At 40.1% G+C, this 12,997-nt stretch overlaps 1 protein-coding gene across 1 annotated transcript; it reads right to left on the bottom strand.

Annotated features, from left to right (window-relative positions):
- Window positions 1-1,903: 1,903 nt before the first annotated feature.
- Window positions 1,904-12,997, bottom strand: ampd1. Its single transcript, XM_042407754.1, has 17 exons — window positions 12,873-12,997; window positions 11,452-11,463; window positions 10,418-10,426; window positions 9,409-9,574; window positions 9,073-9,226; window positions 7,302-7,467; window positions 6,960-7,179; window positions 6,448-6,577; window positions 5,815-6,009; window positions 5,240-5,371; window positions 4,801-4,964; window positions 4,427-4,553; window positions 3,891-4,054; window positions 3,522-3,642; window positions 3,188-3,361; window positions 2,618-2,728; window positions 1,904-2,346 (listed from the first exon to the last, which is right to left on the bottom strand). The coding sequence occupies exons 1-17, from the start codon at window positions 12,892-12,894 to the stop codon at window positions 2,191-2,193; spliced, it is 2,223 nt and encodes a 740-aa protein (XP_042263688.1). The 5' UTR covers window positions 12,895-12,997; the 3' UTR covers window positions 1,904-2,190.

The following is a 12,997-nucleotide window of genomic DNA, read 5'->3' as shown; positions in this document are numbered from 1 at the left end:
ACCTCTCATCCAAGTTTCTTCAGTTCTAACTGACCGGCAGGGAGACCCAGGTATTTAACCACTGTGGGGTTGTTACCAAGGTCATTTGGTCACTTGGTTCGTTTACACTTGGCCTCAGGTGACTCCAACGACTCTAATGACTGTACTGTCTAGACCTGCTCTTTTCTTGTGATTTGGCGCTGTATAAATAAAAAATTGATTGATTGATTGATTACAACAGCCAGGAGCACCAACAAACCAAGTGGTATCAATGACATTGATAAGAATCCCACAGAGGTTAAATACCTGGGACTCCCTGCCAGTCAGTTAGAATTGAAGAAGCCGCCTTGGATTAGAGGCGAAACGTCTTCAAGTATCTACAGCCAAGTCCAACTTCCCTTGATTCAACCCTCTTTGGCTTATCAGGTCGATATGTTTTTTGTTTATTTGATAGCTAGATGCAATATCAGCATAATGTATATACGGGCATGCAGGTAAGCATGGACATCTACTTTCCCTACTTACTACCTTTTCTTATAAAGTAAAGTAAGTAAATGTTCATTTGATTTTATACGGGGACAGATTCACATATAATCGGAGACTTGCCACACAGCTGCCTTTTTAATAACATTAATTTTCTAGGCAAGTCTTTTGACTTCCTGGTTTACTCTGGGTGGTTCTGTCGAGCTTGACACAGTTGTGACTGAGAAAGTTTGGTTGAATCCTTCCGATCCAAGAGGGAAGATGTCATCACATCAACTGCAGTGCCAACCACAATGAATACTGTTGTCTTCAAGTGCCCTGGGAAATATAGATACTGTGTTATGAGCTGCACCTGCGTGACCCCACAAGTTAAAGATCCCCTCCAAACATGTTTTAAGATGTGTAGGCCTATATAAAACACTCTTTGAACAATAATTTGTGTCTGATATATTTTTCCACAAAAAAAGTCAGTTATCTTGTTAGAATTCTCAAAATGACACCTGCTCCCTCTCTCTCATTAGAAATCCCAGAATGTATAAATATGCAAATATATTTCATTTTAGAAGTTTAATCATTGGACACAAGATGTCTCCTACTGCACTGGAAAGTCCATTCTCAGTGTTTGTGCACTGGAGGCTTCAAGTTTCCACATCACACTTTTTGGACCAGAATTGGCTTCCAAACTATTTGTGATGTCACAAATCATGCTTGTAGGCTCACTCACTAAAATTAGATTTTCAATGAGCACAGAGAAACTTTCCACTTTCAGCAGATGAATGTGAAAACAGCCTTCTGGTGTCAAACTCTGCACATATATCATTCTGCACAGTGAAACTCAAACATTCAACTGCAAGAAAAAGAAGGAAAACATATTTTTATGTTGGGGGACTTTAATAAATGTGACTGGGAAACCACAACTTTTTTGCCTTTCATTTATAAAGTAACGAGATGTGATGTTTTGGAAGAGCACAGTGATGGAGAGCACTAAAACTGTTGAGTAACCTTTGCCAGCCCACTTTCAGGTTCAATAATATGAGAGGTGTGTCTTTATAGGAAATGGCAGACATAATGGAAGCTCTGTCAATAACTAATGCTAAAAGGGTGCATTATGCAACAACTCAGGCTAATGACTCCATTAAATTTGCATGACTGATGCACATTTTTCCTCTTCATTTCGCTGACACAGCTATGTGTCTAGGCAGTCATCAGAAAATTACTTTTGGTACATGGCGTAAAAGCAACAAGGCACCGAATAAGAGCATACCAAGTCACTTACAGGTCAGAGCTTACCAGAAACTTATGAGCGCAGTGTTAGCACTGTGTGCCAAGTCCCACAGTCAACACAACTAGACAAGATCCTGCTGTTGAGCAAATAATGTTGCAGTGTAACACTAGTTTAATTATGAGCTGCATCATTGGGGAAAATACCACACAAAGACACTTTGTTTTTTCACATTTTATTTACTTTCGTTGTTATACATGATGTGTCTCCATATGGAATACGCATTTTGAAGAAGACAATTGGACAAGTGCAGATGATATACAGTGAAGACAATTATCAACAAACTGTCTTTCTCCAAATGACTCAAGAGAACATCAGTGTGTTAGAAGGCCAGTTCTTTTAAGTTTGTTGAAGAGTTACTGTGAAAAACAAATGTAGAAACATTTTGGGGATACGTTTTTGACTCCTGAACTGTTTTTTTTTTATTTCTCACAAAAGTGATTCATTTACTCAGACTTCAGGCCCTCCTTGATAAGGTTGAGCTCATAGCACAGGGTCTCATGGCGATATGCCATACGGATCTGGGGGACATTGGTCTTACGGATGTCGTTGCCCTCTGGACCTTCCTTCAGGTAGTTTGGACCCAGGAAGTGGCTCTTCTCCTGGAGCACAGAAGAAAACCACAAGCCAACATGTTTTAGTGCAAATAAGAGCATAACCTCACCTCTATGTGAAACATGGTATATACTAGCAAAATTAGTATGGTGATTTGAGTCTGGACAGTGCAAAAACACCACTACAATTACTGTTTTGCACCATGGATGTTGCCAACATAAAAAGAAAGATCTTACAGCGTACAACTGTAATGATAATTATTGTGTTCAAAGGTCAACAAAGCATCATCACACTTAGAGCTCTCCATCTGTGTGTTACCTCATTAGACAAGCTGCTCTGAAGCACACTGTTCCTGGAGATCTCACACATGTCGCAGGTACTGAGCTTGAAGACCTGGGCTGCAATGGCATACTCTTCCATCAGAGGTTCCTGTGAACATAAAGGACAAGATTTACACTCTGATATTTTGATCACCACTACTTCAAGTTACATTTACCAAGGAACTGTGATTGGCATCATTGACTGTTGACATCTGCATCAGAGTTGTGTTGTTCCTCTAATGGGTATAAGGCTATACAGAGTCTTCTGAAGAGCATTTCATAGCATATTTTTATCTGCAGTTCAATTCTGCACACATCTTAATCTGCATGCTCTACATGTGACATAAACCCGTTTATATGTTTAAAATGCATGTTCACCCAGTATTTTTTCTTTTTTGTGTCAGTGTGCTGTAAATGACTTTGCCTGCAGAATATGAATCTAAGACGTGCAAATAAAACTAAAATGCATAGCTCTGTAGATGTACATAATACAATAACCATTGTACACAGCACGGTATGCACCACTTCCTACAGCATCATCAAAGGCCCTCACTCCATGTGCTCAGACCTTGGTGTAGTGGAACTGCATGGGGTCGTCAGTGGACAAGGAAACCACCAGGCCTTTCTTGTGGAACTCCAGCAGGGGGTTCTTGGCGTACTCCAGGAACAGGCTGTTGTTGCTCAGGGGAGACATGGCGATGGGGATCTGGGCCAGGATGTACAGGTACTGCAGCACAGGACTCTGGTGGTGGATAGATTGATAGATCGATGTACTGTATATGATTAATTTACAGTGTATTTTAATCTTCTCTTATCATGGTCATGTTGTGCTTCATGACAATGATAACAGGAAGTGAGATGCCGCATCCAAGCTGCCACTTTATCTAGTAAAGAGGACTGACCTTCTTGAGGTTGAGGCCATGAGAGATGTTGTCAGCAGTCATGAAGGCAGCCAGCAGATGGGTGACGGCACCGGCCTCACCACAGTGAGGCCTGAACATGAATGTGTTCATCCCCCTCTGTCTGGAAAGCAGAAGACAAACAAGTATTATACTACAGAAAGGACATATATTTGTTTTTTTTTTTGTTATGGTATTGTCAAATGTGCAGACACTGTGAGTATTTTAGGGGTAAGATGAGATTTAAAGAAATGAGGAGAAAGTATCATGGATGTGAACACAAAATAAAGAAAAACAGAAAACATTAAATTATAATATTCCACACGCCAATGCAAAAAAGACAAAACTATGTACAGAGACAAAGTTACCCACCTACGGAGCTGGTTGAGCATGGTGATGTTGGCATACATGTAGTAGATGTAATACGTGTAGGAGGGGTTCTTGGTGATGTCCCACTCCTCTGGTTTGGGGCTCTTGGTTGAGAACATATGACCACTGTGCTTGGACTCATCATCCACACTGTCGAAACCTGTCACCTACACACCAGCAAAGGGAGTGGTTAAGTATTTGGGGCGATGGCACAGAGGCCTCTCAGGTGATTTAACCTTCCTCTGCTGGTTATTCTGGTGTCTTTGAGTCTGGGGTAAAGGTAGTTGTGACTGGTTAACTGGTTGCATTCCTTTATGTTTGACTACATCTCAGCATAAATTAATATTCATGTTTGAGATTAATACTGAAAATGCAAAACTTCTGTTCACATGTCCGGTCATGTCATGTCTTGCAACTCTGGTAGATGTTTTGTCATATTACCCATAATTATATTCATAATTTATGGAAAGGAAATCCATTCTTTAACCAAGATAAGATTTAGAATTTTTTGTGTCTTTTTCGGATTGTTTTTGACTCACATTCTGGAGGAAGATGCTGAGCTCAGGGTTGGAGTGTGGGTCGATGGTGGCCTGGAACACGGGAAGGAAAATGTTCTCCAACATCTTGCCAAAGTGGGGCACAAAGTTCCTGCCTCTGAAGATATCACTAAGATAGAAACAAAACATAATAATTAAAATCATTACATGACATGAATTACATAGTTCACAGCGTCAGTTCGTCATGAAAACTTTTTACAGCCTTTCAAGCTTATGGCAGGTGAGTATTTGATACTCTGGTGGAGTATTCTTTAACATCATGGACTATAGGCAAAGTAGAAATTATAATTTATCTACAACAGGCTAAACAGTTATCTGTCTGTCTCACAGTTGGAACAAAAATGACAACGACTTACTAGATCCTGGGTACTTGAATCATCCATTTGAGATTTGGGGAGTAGACTCTGTGCTTGACGAACCAGCTTGAGAGCTTGGCCCACTCATTGGGGTTGCAGCCATAGATGGACAGACGAGGCTCAGCGTACTGGTACTTGGCATCCTCCAGGTCAGTGGCTACTTCCTGGTTTATACAAAGGTCAAGTCAGGCTCAAATCACATGAAGTTCGATACAGAATAGAGTATTTGGCTGGTCAGTAGGCTGCTAAATAGAAAACAGAAAGTACCATCTCCTAGGACGCTGGCTTACCATACTGCATGTGCGAACTGGATGTCAGTTGGGTTACAAAAATATGGGTCTTTGGCTAACAGAATCACTGCCATCAAAACTTTTTGTTTTTTTAGAATAGTCTCTCTGGGATGTTTCTATCTACAATATCTTATTATGTAGAAACTAACCTTGATGATGGTGGCAAAGTACTCTCCACTGATGTGGTTCTCTGTCTTCAGGTACAGGTCACGCAGCTCGCTGGCTCCTACAGGGTTGTATTTGGCGTTGAACTTATCAAAACGCTGGAAGGTTTGTCTACCCTTCAAAAAAAGGAGGAAACAAATAAACAAGAGTTAGGTAAAGGAAGGTTGACTGAAGGATTGGGTAGGTACTTGACTGTAACATGGGGTTTAGCAATTGTCTTTGCAAAATCTGGTGTCTGATTGATTTACGGTATGGTAACCTGAAGTGTCAGTTTTGGATGTTCTGTAAAATTATAATAATGTAATTTTCATATATATTATTCATATCATTGCTGAAACACACTAGTTTATTGTATGAAACCTTTAACTGTTGTTCTGAACTACTTTTTGATATCTGAATCTCATGAATAGGTGAATTGATGATAAGAAAGTCACCAGTATGCGTGCTTGGATGCTTTCCAAGATAGTCAGAGAATGGTAACATCTTATGTTTCCTTTACATGGTAATTCAGTCTGTCCAAATCTAAGTCCACTAATGTTTCATCAATTGATTAACGTACAGCGTGCACATCCAGGGAGTCCACAGTGAGGTCATATGGATGCAAGTTGAGGGTCTCAAAGAGCTCCTTCATTGTGACCTCCCGACCTTTGAGGTTGTGCACGACGCGGTCAGCGTCGTCACGGTAAGACTTCTTGATGAAGCGCAGAAGGTGTTTCTGGTTCATACAGGCAGCAGCGTGGATATGGGTGTCCACCTGGAATGGCAGAGAGATGACAGGGAGTGGATCACTGAGGTTTTGGGGGTTTATGTGTTGTAATAACTCTGCTTGGTCACAAGAGGGAGCTAAACAAACACACACACACACAAGGTGCATGGCAGCTGTAAGTGAGGAAAAAGACAGCAAACTAAGTAGTTAAAGAAATTGAATATCTAAATTCAAATGTACAGAATGTACTATCTCATCATTTATGTATACATTGTCATCTTTATTTTACTATCTCCCTTCATCTAAAATCCAGTCTTGGTGGGAAATGTATCCATACATCTTTCATCTTGTTTTTTGTTATGCTAATATTTTGTCCCTTCAGATTAAAATGGCCAGAAGCATAGGCTTTAGGCTGATTTTGGGTTGAGTTTATGTTTTAAAGCAAATCAAATTACAGTGTCCATGCTAAATGCTGTTCATAGCTACCTTCCTGCAGTTGTAGAAGTCCCTGTGGGGGTTCAGCTTCACCTCCTTCATCTCCTCCATCTCATTCAGCATCTCATGCACATTGAACTTGGACAAGAGGAACTTCAGACGGCGGTGAGTGTAAGTCTTACTGCAAACCAAAGAGGAGCATAATAACATGTGAGCTGTAGTGTGAGGTGATACACGTGCAGCAGTGAAATAGCCTCTGTTCCTGTTACATCAAATCACTATTTGTTATTGTATTGTATGGCATTTTGTTGTGGACCTCTCAAGGGCCCCTGTGGATTCCCAGGACCACACACTGAGCACTTGAGGTATATTATTTAATAGTCCACAAGCCAAAGGGTCATCTAAAAGAAGTCATCTGCTGAAGGTGGTAAATTCTTTGCATGGTTTTGAATGACCTGGGTTGTACTGGGAGTTGGGTATGGGTGAGATCATGGAGAGACAACTGAGAGAATGGAGATATTCATATTCAAAACAGAGTAGTAAACACATTTTAAATGACTCACGTTGGGCCCTGTGCAATGAGAGCGATGAGGAAGTTCATGTCGTCGATGAAGGTGTCATAGTCAGGGCAGGGCATGTCTTTGGGCTGATGTTTGTCAGCAGCTGCAGCGTCATTGTACACATAGATGACACCATCCTTCATGCGAGCAACATAGCCCAGATTCTTTGGAAGGTTCTTCGTCTCAAAGGGGTCTTCCCCATCCTTTGGAGGAGCTGTGAAAACTACGGATACATACAAATATAGCATTTGAGAGACCTGGTGGTACAGGAAACATTATATCATAAAATGTGTGTAAAGCCCAGCCCCACCTCCCTGCTGAACCTTGTCTCCTTTGTCTGCTCACCTGGCTGCACCTGATGCTCTATCTTAAAGGTCTCTCCCTCCATTTCACGCAGGTACTGGGAGGCCGTCCGTGGGAAGCGCTGATAAGCCAGCCTCATGTACTTCTCCCTGATGGTCAAGGCACGGTACAGACCTTTACAGGACAGCTCAAAGTCATCCATGGTCACCTGAGTAGATAGAAGAGATGATACTGTAACATATCTCTTTAAGTCTCAACTGATCACAAACAAAAAACAGCATTCCTTTGCAAAATTTACAACTATATGTTACTATGTTAAAATGTAAGGTATACTTTAAGTAAACACCAGCTCTACGTTCTTGCAAAAACCTTATTACAACCATTTATTAGATGACAATTAATTAAGCAGGCAAAAATGATCAAGCAGGTATGAAAAGGTAAGATACAAGTAAGGAATGGAGGAGCCAAACTGTTAACTAACCCTAACGTTTTGATGGTTTTATTATCTGTCATTGACAAATTTTCAATAATTTAAAGTAACTGAGTAAAAATAATACAGGAAAGTAATAATACTTTTTGGTTTGGCTTGTTTAAATATGTGTATATTATCATGTAGAAGGTTAGTACACAGTCTTACCGTCCTGTAAGACAGTATTAAGACAATTTCACCACACAATGATACTATGAAAACATGCTGTAAACTGCAATAGTTGTCAGGTTTCTGTTTTCCTTGACCTGCTGCATCATGTGAAGCAGTCATTTGCTCCCTGTGATATTATGAAATACATCATTGTAGTCAGTAAACTGAAATGTATCTTAACAAGTGTTTGTGATTTTTTTAGTTGGGCTAAAGCAGAAATAACAATCAGCTCCTCCTAGGTGTTTCTCTCCCTGTAAATGTCAACCCACAGTCATGAAACCTAAAACCCGGCCTGGTCTCAGATGAGCTCCATTCATGGGCCTCTGTTAGTAGGGCACAGGCTGTAAGGCCACTGACCCATAGACACATACTGTATAGTCAGTGAAATTCAAAGTCAATACCTCAAGCATTCAACTTGACTCAAGTCTAACTCGGGAACCTTGGAGTAACACGCAGGAATGTAGTGGTAAAGAATACTGCTACTACACTGTAAAACATTATACCGGAATTTAGTGAAATCAGCTAATCTTTTCATAATTAAGCTAATTTAAATAACCTAGTTTTATTAAACATAAAGAAATAGGTTGACATTTTATCACAATACACTTATTTGCTTTATTCCTGTTACCTTTGGACGGAACCAGGCTAGCTGATTCCCCCTTTTTCAGTCATTATGCTAAACTAAGCTAACTTGTAGCCTTATATCAAATGGACAGATATTGATCATTTAACTCTTGGCAAGGAACAAATAAGACATTTCCCAAATTGTCAGAATATTCCTTTAAGCCTTCTTTTAAGTTTGAAAAAAGTTAAATGGTAGAAACTTGTCAGTTTATACATGTTCAGTCATGGTTGCTTTCACAGATGATGACAAAAACTGATAACCATAATGAAAGACAGTGTCCAATACATTTAAAAAAGTAAAACAAGTTCAGTGGTCTTAATTCAGTGAGTTTTACTTTACAACTAATGAGGAGACTTTAATAAAAAATTACTCAAGTTTAGTTCAGTTAATTCATACTGTTAGGACAAAAATTAAAGAAACTTATGTTCTTAAGTTGAACTGGCTAAAATGTTTTACAGTGTTGTAGTGTACCACCACTACCACTTTATATATATGTTATATAAATTCACCAGTGAATGTTATTAGCATGGAAGGAAAATAAATGGTACCCCGGAGGCGTAGTCTCCGATGATGGCCACTCTCTGGAAGTCAGGTACTTCCAGGTAGGTGGGCGTGTCCACTTCCACTGACACTACAGGGGCACTACCTTTCGGGGCAACAGCTCCAGGCATGGCCATGGTGCGGCTGCGCTGAAGCCTCTTGCTGTGGATGAGGAGTGGTGCGGTTAGTGGTTGGCTTCATCCTCCCACCCAAACTCAACCAAATTTCCCTCAATATTAACACCAGGTAACTTTCAGGGAACTTACAGGTCCTTAAGTTGTGTTAAAAAGTAGGTAAATGTATTATTTTTTACCATGTAAATTGACCTTGGATACTGATCTCACCGTTTCACAGCATCATCCTCAGCATGCAGATGTTGGGCCAACTCATGGTTGAGGATGGGACAGTCGTCATCCACATCAAACATGGAGATCTCATCGCGGATGTTCTCGTCTTTGGTCTCAGATGCAAAGACTCTCTCCGCGAAGGCCCGCATCGTATCATCGGTCTCTGTCAGGCACCACAAAAGTGTTGGCAATGTGCAACAAGAAATACACTTTGCTCCGATCACATCATGCAGCACTAAACTAAACAGGCTATAGCTATGAGGTGAGCCACAAATAGAACTTCTTGGCTGCTAATCACTGCATGAATATAACTGCTGAATGATGTAAATGCATGACAGATGAAACACATAGCGGACGTGACATCCTACATCTATGACATAAAAAAGCACATACCTTACCTGAGTATACAGACTCCAGCACATGCGTTGTATACATGACCAAAGACAGACTCAGCCACTACAATTCTGCAACTCTGACAACTCTCCAGTTTGGGCTGCGCATGTAAAGTCCCATGCATATAGAGAAACTACAGAGATGAAGCACCAACACACACAGTTGACTCGAGACATAAATACAAGATGGTAGCGCCTTTTTTAAATGTATAACTCCAGACCCCATTTTCTTATCATCTGACACTGTTTGCATGCTGGAAAACAAGATGTTTTAGCTCTATAATGGAGTGACATGATTTAAATAATTTATCAATGCCCTGAAAAGATGACATGAAAAGAGGGTCAAGGTCCAAAATGACTGGAGTTATGAACCAAGGTATGAACAACAGTACTTAAGTGGCGCTCAAGTTTCATAACAAACACAATGACAGTGCACAGCATGAGAGCCATTACTCAACACCTGCCACAGAGACAACTTCTCTCTGGATCAAACTCTATATGCTGCATGCACTTACTAGCCAACAGCCAAGGCTTTCTACTCAAGGACAACAACTCCAGTATTGCACATATGACTAAAGTGATTTTGATTTCCACTTCTCACCCTCCATACTTACTCTGATGAACTGATCATGCCCAGCAAGAGAGTAGCACCACCAGAATAAACCCCAAAAAAGAGAGTGTTAGAAAAACTTGGGTTAAAACATGTTATATTCAAGTGAGATGATATACAAGCCCAATCTTTTACTGTATTCTGCAGTATATGCATACCAGAATGCACCATTTAACTGCAGTAATAATTAATGCATGAGATTTTCGGAACAGACTGTACCTGTGCTATAATATTAACAGTTATTTACAATATAGTATATAGAAATGCATGCAAGAGTAGATGTTGAAGATATGCACAATGAAATCAGACACTGGACCGATGCATACACTTTATGGTAAATGGGTAAGTGCGATTAAGGTAACACACAGTGTCAGAATGGATAATGGAGAGGACACATGGTTGTTAAACTGAATTTAAGAGTATTGGTCATCTTGATGGTACATGCAGAGAAGATATTGCAGTCTCAGTGCAGGTTTCGAATCGTATGTGCAGGATACTCAGGTGATGTGACTCCACACCTCTGCCATTTCTTTCTTACATCTCCATGCATGTGTAGATGCATTTCCTGTGTCTCCCTGGCATTCAGGTATAAGCAATATTGTTACCATCCTCTGATGGTTCAAACAAGTCTGAAGGTCTTGTTTGTGCCTTGCTTTGCTAATTGTCAAACATTCCCATGTTGGAAGAGTCAGTGAGATATCTGGAAAAAGTCATTTATTAATGTAAATGTTCACTTTCAGTTCAGTTTTGATCAAGGATGCTACATTTGTGAGGCATCTGATAACAAATATGATTTAATGAACCAGACAACTAATACTGAACGTGAACAACAGATTAATAAATTGTGTCCATTTCCTCAATATTACATTACTTTCCATTTCATCTAGAATAGACTTTCATTTACTAAGATCCATATTTGTAGGTTGCAGTCAAATGCACTTTAATTGATGATGTGACTGTCTCACATCCATACAGTAAACCATGCATGTGAAACCGCTTCACATTGTTCTCCAAGTGGTTTCTCAACTCCATACTTACTTTCTCCCTCATCTGAATGAGCAAAATGTCCCAGTCAGGGTGGGACGGTCCAGGTTAGAGGGAAACCAAACAGACGTGGTTATGTCAAAGCAGCAATAACAAGTTATCTACACCAAAAAAACCTTTGCTTATTAGTGGGACTATTCCTTCAGTAGAAAATGAAAAATTCCCAGGACACTGTTTCTTGACGTTGCTGAATATTCCAAATGAAAAAATTAGATTCTGTTCATCTGCACTGTATCTCAAAACCTTGGTAAATAAAACCAAAACTATCTGCATGGCTAAAGGTCACTAGAGGTAAGCAGGGAAACATATGACTCTATGATATTAGACTCATCTGAATTTGATCAGTTTGATCATAAACACATTTGTCATCAGCTCTCCACACCTGCTCCGCCAGACTGTAAGACCTGCCTGTGTGGACTGCATGACAACCCTGTTATGAAATCTCTGCAGTCACATCGGGATATCACAACAAGTGTAAACAGTCTCAAACACTTTCACCACCAATACTAGTATGATAAAGCTTTTTATACTGGGGACATACTATGTGAAAGAATGTGAATGTAAAACTGGAGTTCAAAACCAAGCAAAAGTCACTGCGTGACCCGATCTCCCGTCACATTTACCAGTGAGAATCTGCTGACAAATCACATCCATCAAACATACTCTCGTGACACTTTCACAGCTGGTACTCAATTTATTTATTTTCATCATTATGTAAGGTTTCAGAGGCTGATACACAGCTCTGGAGTTTATGACATGATTTTGAATCCTTACAAAGAAGCTCAGAAAGGTATTTTTTTATGTTGAACTTTGCTGATTGAACATATAAAAATTACTAGAACTATTCAGAAATTTGGCTTCGGTGCAGATCACATAAGAAAAATGAAGGTAAACAGAAGATGACACCATGTGATGACTTTATATTAGTCAGTATGGACTGTCTATGGACAGTCAGTATGGACTTCATATTGGAACTATATGCATTTTAACCCCAGTGAACCTGCCATTAAAGCTGTCAGGACAATTGTTAGTGCCATATATTAGAATTTGTGCCGGCAAACAGGTGGGAATTTATTAGCTGAATGGTTGCTGATATGCTGCACAGTACGGAGTGTGACCCCTGTAAGAAACATCCAAAGCATTTTTTGCAGAGTTTTGGGAGTTCTCACTTCCATTCTTTCCGTACATCTCAACAAGCGGACCTGAGGGTGGCATCTTCAGTTTTCTTGTACAACTTTTCATGAGTTGGCCAATATATTCCATTGGAAAGCACAATAAAATTGAAATGGATTACACTATTGATGAAGGCTTTCCTCAATTCAACTTTATAGCCGTGAAAAATAAGCCTTTGAAAATGCTATCTAACCCTCCTTCTGCATGTGAGAGTGAACATACATCATTTTGCCCGTACTCACCTGGCATTTTGACTTTAGGCATGGTGACGTTGTTCCAGTGAAACGCTCCCTGAAAACTGGTGTGGGGTGGTCAGCCACGGGACCACTGTAGTAGGGAAGTGTGGAGCCCTGTGCTGGGTCACTGC

Source organism: Thunnus maccoyii, chromosome 4, assembly GCF_910596095.1.
Source record: "Thunnus maccoyii chromosome 4, fThuMac1.1, whole genome shotgun sequence".
In the NCBI taxonomy this organism is placed as follows: Eukaryota; Metazoa; Chordata; class Actinopteri; order Scombriformes; family Scombridae; genus Thunnus; species Thunnus maccoyii.
The sequence above is the reverse complement of the archived record's forward strand: the minus strand, read 5'-3'. Positions and strand labels throughout refer to the sequence as shown.